Genomic DNA, 16798 nt, shown 5'->3' with positions numbered 1-16798 from the left:
GTAGTGTGGGGTCTCATTGGGTTTAAAATTTATTCACGCTGAGATATGTGCAGTTACAGAAAGTACATGCAATTACCTTTCTAATGACACCCACACGACCCTGTACGGCTCGTGTAACTGGAGAAATTTTTGTAAGACAAGTGCATGTTTTCGGTTTTTGAACACCTCACACAGCCACACAAGCTTCAAAGAATTTTTGTGAAAGTGGTTTTGGGTCCGATTTTGGTCTGCTATTTTGTAGAATTAGGTATTAGGTCTGAAGGATCTATTACTCTTGAGAGCCACATCTCCTATGGCACAGGACGTACATAGGAATTCGGAAGTCTGAGGTAAAATTAACTCCGAAAATCGTTGATGTGGACACGTTTGCCATATCAATCGTGCACCCGCACCGTTTCCATAAAGTAGCTTAATAAGTGAGATGATGGTAGGAAGTGACAATTAATCGAAGAAAAAAAGTTCTTTGATATCAAGTTATTGAGTCATTAATTCGTTTGTGCTCTTCAATTATTGTTCAATTTCGCTAATTCAAGGATTTTGTCTACACTCCACCAATCATTGATGATTGATGATTAACGCCGGAGGATGACTAACCCCATCGTATAGCCTGATTTGAAACTAATGACTTGTTACTAATATTCGGTCAACCACATCTCAAATTTTTTCGAATGAATTGAAGTTAAAATCTACCCAGCATTAATACAGTTACTTGCTACACACATAACAGTAGCCCAATATTAAAATATATAGAGAGTACCTATTCAATTCACAGACCACTCATTAATTTTACTATTGACCTGGTTCGACCGTTTGTTATTGTGTGCATGCAATTGAACTAGATTCGTAGTAAGGTGGATACATAGGTATTAAGATACGTGATGGCTTCATTACAGTTCGGAAGTGATACTAAAATAAGACCACAGTACTTCGTACCAATGAAAGTCTAGAACAGGTATGATCGATCGGCGAATTCGTCTTAAACACACTCACATTTTATGTCAAAATAATATGAAAATGGAGTGCGTTTAAGTACGAAAATCAAATTTTTATGTCCTCCGGGCGGACAATAGACCATACCTGTTTTACACTTTCATTGCTTCGTACGGGTCGCATCGGGCTAAAAACAGCCTATACAACCAATTTCCACGCAAGTATTATCTTGTATTTAGATGGAGTCAAGGGAACACCCATGAGTCCGTCCATCTATTTCGAATGTTTTTGATTTTCTTCTTTCATACAAAATAAACGAAAAATTTGTATGAAAAGTAAGATACCTTCGAGGAGGATGTTTTTGTTTTATGATGATCACCAATCAGTTCAGAGAGTACCATAAAGTACAATTAATTTCAGCGAAAGGAAAAGACAAAGACGAAAAAAGATTATACGACCACACTTTGCACAACTTTTCCTTGTCTAGGACACTACTCGTTCGTAAAATTTTCAATTTAATAAAATTAAGACGATAAAATGAAAAGGCCCTTAGTTGAAGCCTCAGGCCGAAAACACACAATCAATTTTGCATTGATGGAATCGAAAATTATGCTCGGTTTTCCATTTTATTTAGCTTATGCCACAAATTGGATTACAATGAGAAATGCAGCATAATTCTCGATCTCAGCAACGCAAAATTGCTCTTGTGTTTTCGGCCTAAGCCTTTAAAAAAACGCATTCATCAACTGCTGTACGTCATCAACCTTCGGGCGTGAAATTGATAATGACCTAAATCACAACTACGAACACTGAATGAATCTATTATTGTATAATAAAATGAATAATCAAACACGCGACATAAAACAAATATTAAACCAACAAAAAAAACGTTTGAATTTTATTGAATGCTAGACCAAAAACATCAATTAATTACACTGAGCATTAAGGATAAATGGTCATGAAATTGGGTATTAAAAGAGCTACAACCACTCGTTTTAGATTGCAAGTAAATTGCGCTTGAAGGACTAGGGTGTAACTTCGTTGATTTGAAAGTAGAGTAGTGAATCTTCAGAAGAATTTAGCGAAGCTTCATAGTGAAATTTGAGTTATTTAAGAACAGTTTCCCCCTAAGTAGTACAAACATGAGTGAGGCAGGAACCACAGAATTAGGAATCAAACGAGAACTCGCGTAACGAATTGGCTAACTGATTCCATCAACTTCGTCATTGGCACGTTATTATCGTTTAATTTCAATATCATGCAACCTTTCCGACAATACGTGATGAATAGTGAAGTGAACGGTATAATTATTCGTTGATCGACACTTGATAATAGTATACCAGGCATAGCCCACGATATATTCATATTACGACAAATGATTGATGGTATGCTTTAGATTCATGCGCAAAATATGCTTATTGATTTTGAGCGACAAAGAAATCTGTACGTGCCCGTACACCACACGTGTGCTGTACAATTGAATGTAACAGTTATTGCACGTTCTTGCACACATCACTTTTGTGTTTCGACGAGCGACAGTGAAACTGACTTCCGACAAGAATTATTTCGTCACCATGGTGAATGACAACCAGCTGAGGAAGTTCTCCAATAAATCACCTGCCTCACAGTTTAACTTTCACGTTAATTCGGTTGAAATGAAAAGGAAAGTCAGTGAATCGTATGAAACACATGACCTGCCGAGATCTTACTGGCGTACCACATTCATGCTGTGCTGTTTGCCATTGATCTTCTGGGCCATTCCGACGCATTTAATTTTTCGTAGAAAGCGTTTACAGTCAACCAAAGAGTGGGTACAGTTCTTATGACCCTGTACAGCACCTTGTTCGTCACTGTTGACCTTTATAATGATTTTGTTGTCCGTATTTTACAACTTGGTCTTAATTTACATGATCGGTTACTTTTTCTATGTGCTGCTGTTCACGGGCAAATTCGATCAAATGTTCGAGACATCTTGCATTGAAATTGTAAGAAATTTGCCGATTTTGGTGCCGTTAAATCTCTTCTGGCTTAAAGGATACCGCATCCAGAATTGCGTAGCGTCTTTCGACCACTTTACGCTATCAATATCGAGAATCTATTTGAGTGGAGCAAAAATCACCGCACCATCGGGTTGTCGTCTAAAATTGTTAATGGTCTATGCGCTACTAATATTGGCTCATGCAATACACTACGCTATCGAATACTATCAGACTGATGCAGTGGAAACACTTTCCGATAAATCTTCGGCGTCAGCGATATGGTCGGCTGTATTTGAATATTCATCAGCCATTTTGATGACCCTGTTCATACCGATTTATTGCACATTTTGCTGGGCGGTAAACTATCAACTGGAATTATTTTTCGAATATGTGAATGTCTTAATCAACATACGAGCTGTGCCAACGTACGAATATTTTGATCAGTTTAAGCGATGCTACCGCAAAATTGCAGATGATATTATGTTTGTCAATCAATTGTTCGCGCTTTACCTTTCCGTGGTGATGGTGATTGTAGGTCAAATGATATATGGAGAGGCATCGAATTTAGGCATGCGAATTTTGAGTATCGTCATTGAAATGTTTACCAAGGGAGACGATGCAGCGGAGGCTACAGTGAAAACTTTAGCGTTGTCGGAAATCAGGTAAGGGATAGAAAGAGAAAGTGAAAGTTCTTCTTATTCGTCTTGTTTGCATCATTTTGCATTTGTTTCTTAGGCTTATTGTCGGGGCTGTCGTGATCGTATTGTTATATATTGGACTGTTCGGATTCACTTACTGGCAAGCGGTCTTAGTGAACGATAATGTTCGATATTTGCATGTGTGGATCAACGACTTTGTCACAGAACCCGCATCTCGGCTACCGTCTCAGCTCTTTGAAGGGGTAATACAATCGTAGAATTATAAGAACTGACAATTTGAAACAAAAATTCGTGCTATTCATTCCACTCCACATACGGTATCCACATGCGACATAGTATAGTAATATGTACTGATGTGGTAGCGCAAGTAGAATGAACAGAGAATTTAATAATTCCTTCCCTGTACTTGAAGCGGAAAGAGAGATCAATCTCAACGAAATTTTATCTAATTTTCAGTTTACCCTATTGAAATGGTACATTCATTCTAGGCTAGAGCAAGAACGTCCAGCACTGCTTAACATTATGTTAGTCAATGTTGTACCGTTCCTGGCGACAAGACTTCGTCAATACAGAGTCAAGCATTGAATTGACACAAAATCACTAACTTAATGATCTACAATGTCCAAAGTGTTCGATTTGATGCATATTGTCCACCTTGCAGTTTGTCACATTGCTCGTATACTCTCTCTTTTGATTACAAAATTAAAACTTGTTTTTATTCGAATGATCGTGAGTATTCTATAGGATAGCATCACATCCACAGGATCAGCCCACCTAGGATAATAGCAAATGAATCAGAAGACTACAAACATCGCCGATTTTTGTATTAGTCAAATTAAACGATTTTATTCACAACCGACAGTTGATGTTGGTGCCTTCGCTGACGAATCAATTTTCTTTTATTTCCTTGTCGCTTCCTCCAGTATTTTTCTTATAAGTCACATAATTCCAAAAAGTTAGGAAACCCATCCAGACTAAATGAGGAATCAGTATTTTTCCTGCGGTCTCGTTAATATTGTAAAATGTTACAGCAGTTCCGATAGCAGCTGCAGTCGATATAGAAATATCGATGAAGCTCTGAAACATTTTTTTGTCGCTAAATTAAATGAACTGCCAGCAAAACAATCAGTCACTCTTACCCATTTCATGCTGTGATGCTTGAAGAAAATCGGCGACCACACAACCTGAGAAATCAAATGACTGCCGTACCACAGAAATGCACAAGCCGTTCGGTCATTGAAGCCGTTTCCGTCTCGCCAAACTAGATACGAAGCGTATCCCATGCTTGTGTACATGGCCAGCCACATTGGTGGGAACACATAATTTGGTGGTGTGTACCACGGTTTCTTGAGATTCGTATACCAGCATGGACCACCGGGAACTTTTAAGCCCTCAACGTAATGCTTTTGTACGAAACTTCCAATGTTTGGAATGATAATAGCGGCAGCTAATTTCAATTTATCACAATGTCCGTCCATGATGTTGTGAAATATTTCAACGAAAACAATGTTTTATGTTGGAATGATAAAAAAAGGTGTTGTGACGTGATTCGGTGTAAAGAATCATATAAACTAAAACGCTTGTGTACACAAAAAACCGGCGAATTTTCGTATCTAATACCTATACCGAGACTTATACACAACCTATTCGTTTATTTTATACATGGTTGACCTTCAAATCTTTTCGTATAATCGTCATACTTTCGGTCGCTCATCATACATATTTGTATTACGAAAAGAGAACTGTGACTTCGACGTTAATCTTTATTTAATTTCGATTCTACTTATTTCGGCTCAACTAAATCTACTGTAAAGTATAGACATGCGATTAAGCAGCATCCTAATTTTGATGTTTGGCATTAAGTTCAATTAAATCAATTTTACGAAATCTTTGTGTTGGTTTACCTTTGATCGAATCGACAAAATTACATGAGATGTTGCAGAGAAAAAATCGTAAGCGTTTGCGGTCCAAGCAGTAAAACAGTCTATTTACCTTTCTGATATCCAAAGAATACTACTCTTCTGGCTCGGTGTTACCATTGCTTTTGCTTAGCGAAAACAAATAACTCGCCTAGACAAAATTCTGGGAACAATGGCACGATTCACTATGACTCGGCGGGCATGTTTCCTTCTGGTAGACAAGGGCTCGAGGATCAAGACTATACTATCATCATACGGCGGAAGGACGTAATTCCGATCCCTCTTAACAGTACGTCTGAGAGCATAAAGAACAAATCTCTTTTGGACAGAAATGACGCTGTCAAGTTCTTCACTGGAAGGAGACCAGACTACATACGTGTACTCCAGATGAGACCTAATGTAAGCACTGTAGAGACTGGTGAGACAACTCACGTCCTTGAAATCAGCACACATCCTTTTCAAAAAGAACTAGCATAGAAAAAGCCTTAGCAACCTTTTTGCTTGATAAAAGCGTAACTATTCCAAACGTTTTCAGAATCACAGATTTTTGGTACACTTGAGGAAAATCATCATTTTTGGCATACTTTATGGATGGTCTCCAAAAAAGCTGATAGATATTGTCCATTAATCACTAAAATTTGCAAATTTTATGAAAAGCTTTTACTACCTGCCCATGCGAAAGTTGACCATTACGTAGCAGTTTGAAAACTATTATAGTCAGATAAAGACTGAAGTTTCGAAAATTTTCCTAAGAAATGAAGATAAGAGAGCAATGAATGTGGACAGGTATTGTTTTCGTAACTCAAAATAGAATATATTTAGACAGCTGCGAAACCTTAATAGTAATTTCGCCAAAACTTGAACCAATTTGAAAGTAATGGTTCGGCGATGCAGGCAGCCGGGCAAGCAGTTTTTCCAGGTCTTTCTGCATTATTTTCGCTACATTAGAAGTTCGCCGAAATAGTCGCATTTTTACCACTACTTTCAAGAGCTCGTAATTCAGACAAGACCTTATTTGCCCCGAAAGTATTTTTTATATTTCAGCTTTTTTATCAGTCGATATTTTATTTGACTCCACCAATTGATGATAGTTCCGATTAACTAATGCCCTTATATGTACAAAATACTGTGATATAACGGTAAAAAGCTCATCAATCAGATGGAATTTTTCCCGTTTCGATGACTTTCCGCATGAACTTATTCGAATTCTTCGGTGTTCTTGTTTTGTTCTCACTCGTAAAATCCACATGGTACAAGCCAAATCTTTTGCTAGTTATAATAAAAAGAATGAAATTAACAATTGATTATCGTTCCCGAAATGTTTTAGTTTTATGTCCTACGTATATCCAAATGTCCACCCGAAATTGTCAATTATACTCCATGTCGTATGACCGATAACGTTACACCCGTCTTCCAAAATTGCATCTTGCATAGCTTTTAAATGATCTTTCAAATACCGCTCACGACCGATATCTTCTATCTCTCCATGATCAGTCCAACCATTTTCCGTGATCATTACAGGTGGATTGTCGTACTCCTTTTTTATCCAACTTTAAACGAATGTGAATAACGTTCTGTGAGCGAGAAAGTCGACAGAAAACCAGCACTTACTTCAGCAATTTTCTCAGTCCATCTGGTACAGAGCGCAGCCAAAATGACGCGGCTACAGGCCAATTTTCATCTTGAGTCGTAAACACATTTGCATCGTGTAAAAGGGATGGCTTTGGAAAATATCGATCCGTGGTCGCAGGCTCTACATATGAACTAGTGTAATAATTTAAGAAAAAGAAATCCGAAGTGCCACGGATCAGATGTTTTTGATATTCGTCAAATACTGGTAGCCGTGAACCGCTTAAACCCTCGGCCAGGCTATTTTTCCGAATGATATCCACCATCACTTTTGGATAACCGCCAGTCTTACTAAATATTGGATGGGAATATTGGCCAAGCTACACGTAAAAAGTGGAATTAATGTCGATAAGCCGATCAGATATGTCGAAACTTTACCCAAAACTCTATCATTCTGTTAGCGGAATCAACATCTTCCGGCTTCTTTGGATCTTTGGGATAATAGAATTGACTTTCAAGGACGAGACCAATTTTTCCAATTTTGTCGATGTTGTAATGGTCGTGGTACATTCTAAGGAGTTTAGTTTCATGTTAAACAAACCCTTGTGCGTTAATAATATCCCGTCTGAACTCTGAACCTCACCGGTACACTTTTGCATTCGCTAGCAACACATGATAATTACACAGATAAGGGCCTAAACCGGTGGAGTTGACGAAAGGTGCGTGAAGATTCCTGCCATAGCCGTAATCGCAGAATATATTTGGTTCGTTGAATGTGTTCCAGATTTTTATCTGAGAAGTGGCAACAAAATTATCGGATGGGTCAAACAGTATTTGATTCGTCACTAACTCGATCGCCAAAATGCTCTATCAGAAGTTTTGCATATTGGACAAAATAGTCAACAATGACTGGATTTAACATGCCTCCAAAATCCTGTAACGCTTGAGGCAAGTCCCAGTGAAACATCGTTACGATTGGCTGTATACCGTTGGCTAACAGTTCGTTGATTACATTATCATAGTATTGAAGGCCCAGTTCGTTAATATTTGTATGGCTTCCATTTGGTAGTATCCTTGGCCAGCTGATCGAGAAGCGATAGAATTTAAATCCGGTATTTTTGAGAGCGCGTACATCCTCTTTATAGAATTCATACGAATTGGCTGTCGTGTCGCCATTCGTTTGATCTATAATTTTTGTCGGATCGGTATGGCATACATGATCCCAGATGCTTTCTCCCTTGCCTAAGTATTAACGATGTAAAAGAAAAAGTTAAGAAGTTCAGTGTGAATTGGTTACCGTCAACATTCCACGCTCCTTCAATTTGATAAGCCGATGAGGCCGCCCCCCAAATGAAATCGTCAGGAAAGCTTTGTTCTTTGTCGTCTTTCGAACAAGTTCCTATCGGGTATAGCGTACAGCGTCTAAAACTTAAAATTAAGAAAACAATTTAATTGTTGGATTACAAAAACAGATAGATTCACGAACGCTCCAACTGTGAGTGGCTTGAATTGTTTCTTCTATTTTCGTTTACATTTTTTAAGAGAAGTAGATCTGACCTGACCATTAACCTGACTTTTATCTTTGATCTGACCTGAAACCTGAAATCATTCAACCTCAAATTTTCAGGTCAGATCAACCCACATGTTAACCTGATATTTTTTCAAAGTGAGGTCCACCTGAAACCTGACATGATCTGATTATTTCAGGCTGGCTTCAGATTATTGAGGCCGAACGTGAACTTAAGCTGTTCCAAGCTTCAAGTGACATTGTTTAGGTTTTTACAAGCTTTGTACTTAGTAAAATGTATCTTTCGCACTAAAATTCTGATTCAAATATTCAACTATAGTTCTAACTATTCAAGTCGAACTGGTGCAAGTTTTTGATTGAATTATGTATGCAATAAGAAATGAACTATGCAATTTTTTACGAAAGAAATAAAGCTTGAATCGGCTTATAACATTTCGCTAGTAGAAATTTGTTAGTAAGAATTAACTGACATTTGTGTTCCGTGAAGTATCGCCAAAGTCAAATAAAAAAAAAACCGCCAACATAAATCTATGACGTATATCACCAAGAAAAATCGTCAAAACGTGAAGCACCAAGATGAATCACCAAGAAACGAATTGTCACTTTTACGTCCTAGTTGGTCGACACAAGAATAGTATTTAGAATTTAGAATAGTATCGCAACAGAAAATCATCGTAAAATATGTCGTATTCCAGTTGTCCGGTGCACAAAAATATAACTTTGGACTGGTGCTGAACAAATCGCTCATTTCCGACACACTATAAACAAAACGTTGTTTCTATCTTATGCTAAGAAGTTTTTTTTAGCGAACGAGATTTTTTCAGCACGAGACTCTAGATGTGTAGTTATGACACGAGGCCGCAGGCCGCAGAGGGATACAAAGTTTGCAAATTTTGCATATTATGATGCTGAGTGGCATAAATAGTTGTATGAAACTTGATGCAAAGTACTTTTTCATGCTTCGGGGCCGAAAATGAGGGCAATTTTTCGAATTTTCTCGAGTTTCCGGCCCTCTGCATGAAAACTTACGTGTGCACCTGTTTGGGACGGTTGATTTAAGGCACTTTCGCTTGTAAGCCTCACTTCGTTCGGCCTACAATCCGCGAAATTACCTAAAATCAATCGTCCAAAACAGGTACACATTAACCATACACTCGATGTCGTAAAACCACAATGTCGTTTATAGTCACTGCATCAATATTTTGTTCAAGAAATTCAATAATTTTTCGGACCAACTGGACGACAACAACAAACATCACTTACATTATAATCACAATTACTGCTGTTACGGAAATTATCCAAAAAAATTCGCTCAATTTCCACTTCATTTTCCTGATAATTTCTTTGTAACAGACTACTACCAAGTAGTGGGACAGTACGACAACTGCTTTTGAGTAATATTTAAATTAATATGAATTAAGATCTATTCTGCAGGCTGGATTAAATTGAACTTTGACGTCATGGGCGTAGATTCTCGTAGCATTCGTAACATTTAGAATTTGTAATTTTAAATTTTTTCCCTAATATTCTTTGTAACACGCTACTATCAAGTAGTGGAACAGTACGACAACCGCTTTCGAGTAATAAATATTTAAATTAATATGAATTAATTAATTAATGAATTATGCTTTGCAGGCTGGATTAAATTGAACTTTGACGTCTTGGGCGTAGATTCTTGCGGCATTCCTAACATTAGGAATTCGTAATTTGAGAGTTGCATGTATAAAATCCCATAAGAACTGTCAAGTTATGATTTCTTAATGTTACGAATGTTTCGAGAATCGGCGCCCTGTGTATTTTTATTGAGGTAAGAAATGATATCGAAAACGAAAGTCTAGACTGATTGTAATTACACTATTTTTTTTTAATTCACTAAACTACTTATCACTTATACACTTTGAATTAATTTTATGCAAACTTTGCGCAAGTATAACTTATAATTGTCATGTGTGTCATTTTCTTAAGGTTAAAAAACAGGGCTTTGTATACTGAATTTGTAAATGTAAAATTCTCAAAAAACAGGAAGAGAATTAGTTAATAGGTCCAACAATATCTACAATATGACCCTGTTCACAAATCGCACATTTTGCTGGCGGTAAACATCAACTGGAATTATTTTTCAAATATGAAAATGCCCTAATCATCATACGAGCTGTGCCGACGTACAAATATTTTGATGCGTTGAAGCGATGGACTTAAAAATTATACGTCATTTGCGCAAACTGTCTATTATGTGAGCCAATCAATTGTTCGCGCTTTACCGTTCCATTTCCATTGTTACCATTGCTACGCGAAAACCAATAACTCGTCTAGACTAAATTATAAACTATAACATCCATTGCGTATTCATAATATCGTCGATTGGAAGAATGAGACGGTTCACGACGTCACAACATTTCAGAGGTAAAGAAAACGAAGCCTCAAAACATTCTCATGTTCCCTTCTGTCTTAAACTACATAGACACACTCCATCCATAAAGTAAACTATTTAGGGGGAAGGGATTTGATAAGAGCGTAACTCTTCCAAACGTTTTCAGAAAAAAATCGCAGATGTTTGGTACGCATGACGAAAATCATCATTTTTTGCATACTTTATGATGGTCCCCAAAAAAGTAGACAGAAATTTTATTAATAGTTATTTGTATCACTTGGATTGAAACCACGAAATTACAGTACACATGTGAATTCGTATACCGAGAGGCGAGAGAATAATTTTTGCATAAGTAAATGTATATTTCGTCGAGTCCTATGCAAAAATTATTCTTGTGATATACGAATTCACACATATACTGTGATTAAGTGGTTTCAACCCTGTGATGCACACAATTTTACACTCGTCACACCATGAAATACACAAACAACAAAACCAAATATAATACACGTACCGTTCAAGGTTGAACTTGAGTGTATAGAAGGAGAATGAGAATAAAAACGAAACCGAAAATACGCGATATTAAGCCGAACGAGTTGATCGTTCTATGTGCATCACACTTTACTCGTTGATACGGTGAGTAAGCTCCGCCTTCGTATCAAATTTCTCTCTTTGACGAATAACATAAACAAACTCCACCATCAAGTAAAACATCGCCTGGATCCCTAGACCTGTTTGCAAGGTCTGCTGAGAGAGAGAACTAAAAAAGTGTGGTTTCCGATAACTTTTGACGCGTGATATTCAGTGTTTTCATGGTTTGGCGAGTGTAAAAGCTTTTACTACCTTCCCTATGTGATTGTTGACCATTAAATAGCATTTTGTTCCTGTGAATAGTATATTTCGTACCTAGGACTAAAAGTCTTTTTTTAGCGTGTGAAAAGTTTCCAGACAGAGTCGAAGGCGAGGTCTGGAATCGAATACGCTAAAAAAGCCTTTTAGTCCGTGATACGAATAGTATATTTCATATCGGATAGGGAAAAAATGCTTTGGCAACTGTTTTTCGACCAGTATAAATTACTTTCGCAGAATCCAAGGTAACCAATGTACTATTGTAGTCCTGCAAGCACTAAAGTTTCGAAAATTTACCCAAGATTTTCATATTTTACAACCCGAGGATTGTCAAACATTTCAGTTTTAGTAGTTTATGATTAAAGTTGTGCACATAATTCGGAATAAAAATTAAGGTTCACTATTCAACTTTACATCTCTAGAGAAGTGTTTGTTAGTTAGTTAGTCAATTACTTCTTTCCCAGTAATCGACCTTGATTTGTATGCTAATCTATATACAGGTAACACTATAGATTTATCAAGTCGCATACAAATAAAGCTTGAGCTTTTTCATCTTTCCAAATTTTATTTGTCTACACCAATTTATGACAGTTCCGACTTACACAACTAATGCCCTTATATGTACAAAATACTGTGATATAACGGTAAAAAGCTCATCAATCAGATGGAATTTTTCCCGTTTCGATGACTTTCCGTAGGAATTTATTCGAATTTTTCGGTGTTCTTGTTTTGTTCTCACTCGTAAAATCCACATGGTACAAGCCAAATCGTTCGCTGAAATTAATGAAATTAACAATTGATAATCGTTCCCGAAATATTTTAGTTTTATGTCCTACGTATATCCAAATGTCCACTCGAAGTTGTCAATTATACTCCATGTCATATGACCGATAACGTTACACCCGTCTTCCAAAATTGCATCTTGCACAGCTTTTAAATGACCTTTCAAATACCGCTCACGACCAATATCTTCTATTTCTCCATGATCAGACCAACCGTTTTCCGTGATCATTACAGGTGGATTGTCGTACTCCTTTTTTATCCAACTTTAAACGAATGTGAATAACGTTCTGTGAGCGAGAAAGTCGACAGAAAACCAGCACTTACTTCAGCAATTTTCTCAGTCCATCTGGTATAGAGCGCAGCCAAAATGACGCGGCTACAGGCCAATTTTCATCTTGAGTCGTAAACACATTTGCATCGTTCAGAAGAGATGGCTTTGGAAAATCTCGAGCCGTGGTCGCATTAGCAGGCTCTGCATATGCACTAGAGTAATAATTTAGGAAAAAGAAATCCGAAGTTCCACGGATCAGATGTTTTTGATGCTCGTCAATTACTGGTAGCCGTGAACCGTTTAAACCCTCGGCCAGGCTTTTTTTCCCAATGATATCCACCATCACTTTTGGATAGCCGCCAGTCTTACTAAATATTGGATGGGAATATTGACCGAGCTACAAGTAGAAAGTGGAAATAAATGTCGATAAGCCGATCAGATGTGTCGAGACTTTACCCAAAACTCTATCATTTTGTTAGCGGCCTCAACATCTTCCGGCTTTTTTGGATCTTTGGGATAATAGAAATGACTTTGAACGACGAGACCAATTTTTCCAATTTTGTCGATGTTATAATGCTCGTGGTACATTCTAAGGAGTTTAGCTACACGTTAAACAAACCTTCGTGCTTTAATAGTATCCCGTCTGAACTCTAAATCTTACCGGTAAACTTTTGCATTCGCGAGCAACACGTGATAATTACACAGATAAGGGCCAACACCGTCGGAAGTAACAAAAGGTGCGTGAAGATTCCTGCCATAGCCGTACTCGCAGAATATATTCGGTTCATTGAATGTGTTCCAGATTTTTACCTGAGAAGTGGCAACAAGATTATCGGATGGGTCAAATAGTATTTGATTCGTCACTAACTCGATCGCCAAAATGCTCTATCAGAAGTTTTGCGCGTTCAGATGGTTCCATGGCTCTACAAGTATATCGTACAGAAACTGTTGGTCGTTTTGATGGTCAACTGGAAAATGTGAACAATGGGGACGAGATAAGAGTGCAACATGGACAAGCAACACAGGTAACATTTCGACGCCGTGGCGATAGGAGGCGAAATAATTTACGCGAATTGCGAAAGCAACAACGTTCTATGAAGATGAAATATTACGAAAATAGTGAAAATTTGCTTTATTACTGTTTCTACAAGGGAATCACCAATAAGTATTATGAGACATTGCAACAGTGTTAACAATTGTGATAGTTTGATATCTTCTAGTGTAACGGCAGGAGTCTGTTTAGTCAGCAAAATCGGAAATTAATTTTCTCGCAAATGTTTGACATTGCTCATAAATCAAAGTTTATTAAGATGTCCGCCAGTTTTTTATTCATATGAATTTTGACTAAAACAGGCTCTGCTTTCCCGTGTGATTTTAATTGTACATTTTTATCGATTCAACCGAATTTGTTTAGTGTTAGAAAAACCGATAGTTTCAAGTTTAAGAAGCCAAGAAGTTCCGTTACATTTTGTTTCAATTAATCTAGAGGTGAGCGGTCCGGGTTTTTTTAAGTACAGATTTTAAGTGAACCAGACAAAAGTGATTAAATTTCGTGCTCGGATTCGGATTCACCGCAAGAACTAATTCATAGTCTGAAAATTCTAAAATTAATTTCTGTCTGTAACCAAAGTAACCATATGCTATACATCGAACAGAATAATACTAACTATCAGGTGAAAAACGAACTCCATGGTTTTTCAACCGACAGTTTGTCGAGTTTATTATCAGTTTGTTATCAGCTAACGGAGCTAACGTGACGCACTTCTTGGACTAAATGTTCTCTTCCTTAATTTCCAGCATAAAATGTTTTAGCAATGTAGAATGTAATGTCTAAGAGCCATGGATGCTTGTCTAAAACTATAGCCTTCACTTGTGCGTGTGCATCTTTTTTGAAAAACAATTATATTTTTGTTCAAGCTAACAGGCCCACCAGTAAATTGGTAAAAATAGGTTTTGAAAATTTCAAACGTCGATGTAAATCAGAGACGATTTCGAATAAATTACTTTCTTTGTACACTATACCTTATTTTTCGAGCTCTATTGAGAAACAAGGCATCAGAACAGTCGGAGCGTTTGCTGCGACTTAGCCCGTAGACCGTAATCCTATTTCGTACTACCATAATCTTAGCCGTAATACGCCGCAACCTATAATACGTCTACAACCCTCTAATGCGTCTGTTACCAAAATGCAAGTCAAGTTTGGCATGGTCAAATTTACTGACAGTGTTCATTTTTAAAATTGCGCATAGCGCAATTACGAAAGCCCGTACGAAGTACCCTCTCAAATAAAACCAACAATTTACGACATTATTTTAGAAACCCAAAATTTTTCCAACTTTCTATTGGGTATTCAATTATCTCTCAAATATAACAAAAACTAGCAAAATCGGATGAGATTTACTCGCTTTATGTGCAAAAAACACTTAGGGCCGAGTAGCGCCTTAGTCCAAGGCCCAAATTTGAAACTTTTTTCGCCACGTTCTTTTCGGTATTCAATTACCTTCCATAAAAAACTAAATCTAGCAAAATCGGATGAGACTTACTCGATTTATGTGCAAAAAACACTTAGGGCCGAGTAGCGGCCTTAGTCCAAGGCCCAAATTTGAAACTTTTTTTGCCATATTTCTATTCGGCATTCAATTATCTATCAAATGAAACAAAAACTAGCAAAATCGGATGAGATTTATTCGATTTATGTGCAAAAAATACTTAGGGCCTAGTACTTCCGCGCTCTGCATGAAAACATCACATGCTGCCACTTTTGGACGTTGATTTAAGGCAACTTTCGTCTGATAAGCCTCGACTATCGTCCGGGCCTAACAATCCGGCAGAAATTGACACGTAAATCAATCGCTCCAAAAACAGGTACCACAAATAATATTTCATGCTTCCGGGTGCCGAAAAAATAGGGCAATTTTTGATTTTTTTATAGCAGAAGCTTTCGGCCTACTCCGTGCGGCCTACCAATTTCGCGAAATTGCTAAAATTAATGTACAAATCAGGTTACACAATGCGATGTCGCTTATGTTATGTGTTGTCGTTTTTCGACGTATTCACCTGTCAACTGATACACGCTGGATTGCCATATTCACACGGTCGACAAAGGTTTCTTTGATGACGTTATCACTGGTTTCTGATTAATTATAGATCTTGTACATTAGGCGGGTAAAATGGAACCACATTTTTACGCAGTATAATTGAATTACTTATACTATTACATATCTTACAATCAATTCTATATTACATCTTCTTTTAAGCAAATTTTGTTGATAAGCGGAAAAATACTGCCTCACAATGGCCGCAGCACCAAGTTAACAAGAAATCTTTTCGCATTCAACAATATCTTTTACAATTAACACACACTAATCTCGGCTCATATTTCATTTCCTAATTTCAAGAATGTATGCTTTATTAAAGGGTTGGAGACTGTAATTGCAATAATCATTGAAAAAAGTGGGACTGGTCAACAAAACTTGATTATAGATTGTAAGGTCGAAAGTTGTGGTATGGACGAGTGTGCCAAAAGCTCGAAACTATTATGCTTCATGATTTGTAGCAAGTTTATTTATTTTAATATATTCCTTTCATTACTGCTATATGTATTTAAATTTTATGTCTAATATCATCATTTCTCTTTTATTTTCTTCTTCTTTTCTTTCTATAATTTTTACTTATTTTCTTATAACCACAAATTATTTTGAAAATTTAAAAAAAATAGATTTTTGACCATGATAGAATGACAACAACTTAAGGTAGAGATGGTGGCGAATTCCATCGCCCCTGGGATAGTTACTGTGGTGAAGTGATCGCGAGCGAAGAGAGCGAGAAAATTTTTCCATTTTCTACTTTCAAAACGTTGTAATTCCCATGCGTCAGCATCCTTAACTGCTCAAGTGCCCTAGGCAATGTCTCGATATGAGCATAGGTTAATCCGCCACTG

The 16798-nt window shown here is 37.2% G+C and overlaps 4 protein-coding genes across 4 annotated transcripts; 1 reads left to right on the top strand and 3 right to left on the bottom strand.

The window, feature by feature from the left end:
* Positions 1-2077: 2077 nt before the first annotated feature.
* On the top strand, positions 2078-4336 carry LOC119080385. The gene is made up of 3 exons (XM_037188698.1): positions 2078-3571; positions 3645-3810; positions 4025-4336. Exons 1-3 carry the CDS (start codon positions 2796-2798, stop codon positions 4151-4153), a joined length of 1071 nt encoding a protein of 356 aa, XP_037044593.1. The 5' UTR covers positions 2078-2795; the 3' UTR covers positions 4154-4336.
* Positions 4337-4397: 61 nt separating this feature from the next.
* On the bottom strand, positions 4398-5259 carry LOC119080392 (translocator protein-like). The gene is made up of 2 exons (XM_037188711.1): positions 4708-5259; positions 4398-4645 (listed from the first exon to the last, which is right to left on the bottom strand). The coding sequence occupies exons 1-2, from the start codon at positions 5044-5046 to the stop codon at positions 4457-4459; spliced, it is 528 nt and encodes a 175-aa protein (XP_037044606.1). The 5' UTR covers positions 5047-5259; the 3' UTR covers positions 4398-4456.
* A 1230-nt stretch (positions 5260-6489) lies between these two features.
* LOC119085633 (myrosinase 1-like) lies at positions 6490-9952 on the bottom strand. Its single transcript, XM_037196076.1, has 8 exons — positions 9848-9952; positions 8354-8484; positions 7907-8298; positions 7700-7848; positions 7495-7627; positions 7099-7436; positions 6828-7037; positions 6490-6756 (listed from the first exon to the last, which is right to left on the bottom strand). The coding sequence occupies exons 1-8, from the start codon at positions 9910-9912 to the stop codon at positions 6639-6641; spliced, it is 1536 nt and encodes a 511-aa protein (XP_037051971.1). The 5' UTR covers positions 9913-9952; the 3' UTR covers positions 6490-6638.
* Positions 9953-12336: 2384 nt separating this feature from the next.
* LOC119085699 (myrosinase 1-like) lies at positions 12337-13777 on the bottom strand. Its single transcript, XM_037196147.1, has 6 exons — positions 13727-13777; positions 13520-13668; positions 13315-13447; positions 12912-13255; positions 12641-12850; positions 12337-12578 (listed from the first exon to the last, which is right to left on the bottom strand). The coding sequence occupies exons 1-6, from the start codon at positions 13775-13777 to the stop codon at positions 12461-12463; spliced, it is 1005 nt and encodes a 334-aa protein (XP_037052042.1). The 3' UTR covers positions 12337-12460.
* Between the last annotated feature and the right edge of the window lie 3021 nt (positions 13778-16798).

The sequence above is a fragment of the Bradysia coprophila genome, chromosome X (genome assembly GCF_014529535.1).
Source record: "Bradysia coprophila strain Holo2 chromosome X, BU_Bcop_v1, whole genome shotgun sequence".
Classification (NCBI taxonomy): domain Eukaryota; kingdom Metazoa; phylum Arthropoda; class Insecta; order Diptera; family Sciaridae; genus Bradysia; species Bradysia coprophila.
The sequence above is the reverse complement of the archived record's forward strand: the minus strand, read 5'-3'. Positions and strand labels throughout refer to the sequence as shown.

What these genes read in the sequence shown, in the direction of transcription:
- LOC119080392 (XM_037188711.1), bottom strand. Translation starts at nt 5,046, where the DNA reads ATGGACGGACATTGTGATAAATTGAAATTAGCTGCCGCTATTATCATT. An exon ending in AGCATCACAGCATGAAATGG is followed by an intron (nt 4,646 to 4,707) that starts GTAAGAGTGACT and finishes AAAATGTTTCAG; the next exon opens with AGCTTCATCGATATTTCTAT.
- LOC119085699 (XM_037196147.1), bottom strand. Translation starts at nt 13,777, where the DNA reads ATGGAACCATCTGAACGCGCAAAACTTCTGATAGAGCATTTTGGCGAT. An exon ending in ACAAAATGATAGAGTTTTGG is followed by an intron (nt 13,256 to 13,314) that starts GTAAAGTCTCGA and finishes TTCTACTTGTAG; the next exon opens with CTCGGTCAATATTCCCATCC. An exon ending in GAGTGGACATTTGGATATAC is followed by an intron (nt 12,579 to 12,640) that starts GTAGGACATAAA and finishes CATTAATTTCAG; the next exon opens with CGAACGATTTGGCTTGTACC.
- LOC119080385 (XM_037188698.1), top strand. Translation starts at nt 2,796, where the DNA reads ATGATTTTGTTGTCCGTATTTTACAACTTGGTCTTAATTTACATGATC. An exon ending in TTAGCGTTGTCGGAAATCAG is followed by an intron (nt 3,572 to 3,644) that starts GTAAGGGATAGA and finishes TTTGTTTCTTAG; the next exon opens with GCTTATTGTCGGGGCTGTCG. An exon ending in CGTCTCAGCTCTTTGAAGGG is followed by an intron (nt 3,811 to 4,024) that starts GTAATACAATCG and finishes TCTAATTTTCAG; the next exon opens with TTTACCCTATTGAAATGGTA.
- LOC119085633 (XM_037196076.1), bottom strand. Translation starts at nt 9,912, where the DNA reads ATGAAGTGGAAATTGAGCGAATTTTTTTGGATAATTTCCGTAACAGCA. An exon ending in TAGAGCATTTTGGCGATCGA is followed by an intron (nt 7,849 to 7,906) that starts GTTAGTGACGAA and finishes GCCACTTCTCAG; the next exon opens with ATAAAAATCTGGAACACATT. An exon ending in GCGAATGCAAAAGTGTACCG is followed by an intron (nt 7,628 to 7,699) that starts GTGAGGTTCAGA and finishes TAAACTCCTTAG; the next exon opens with AATGTACCACGACCATTACA.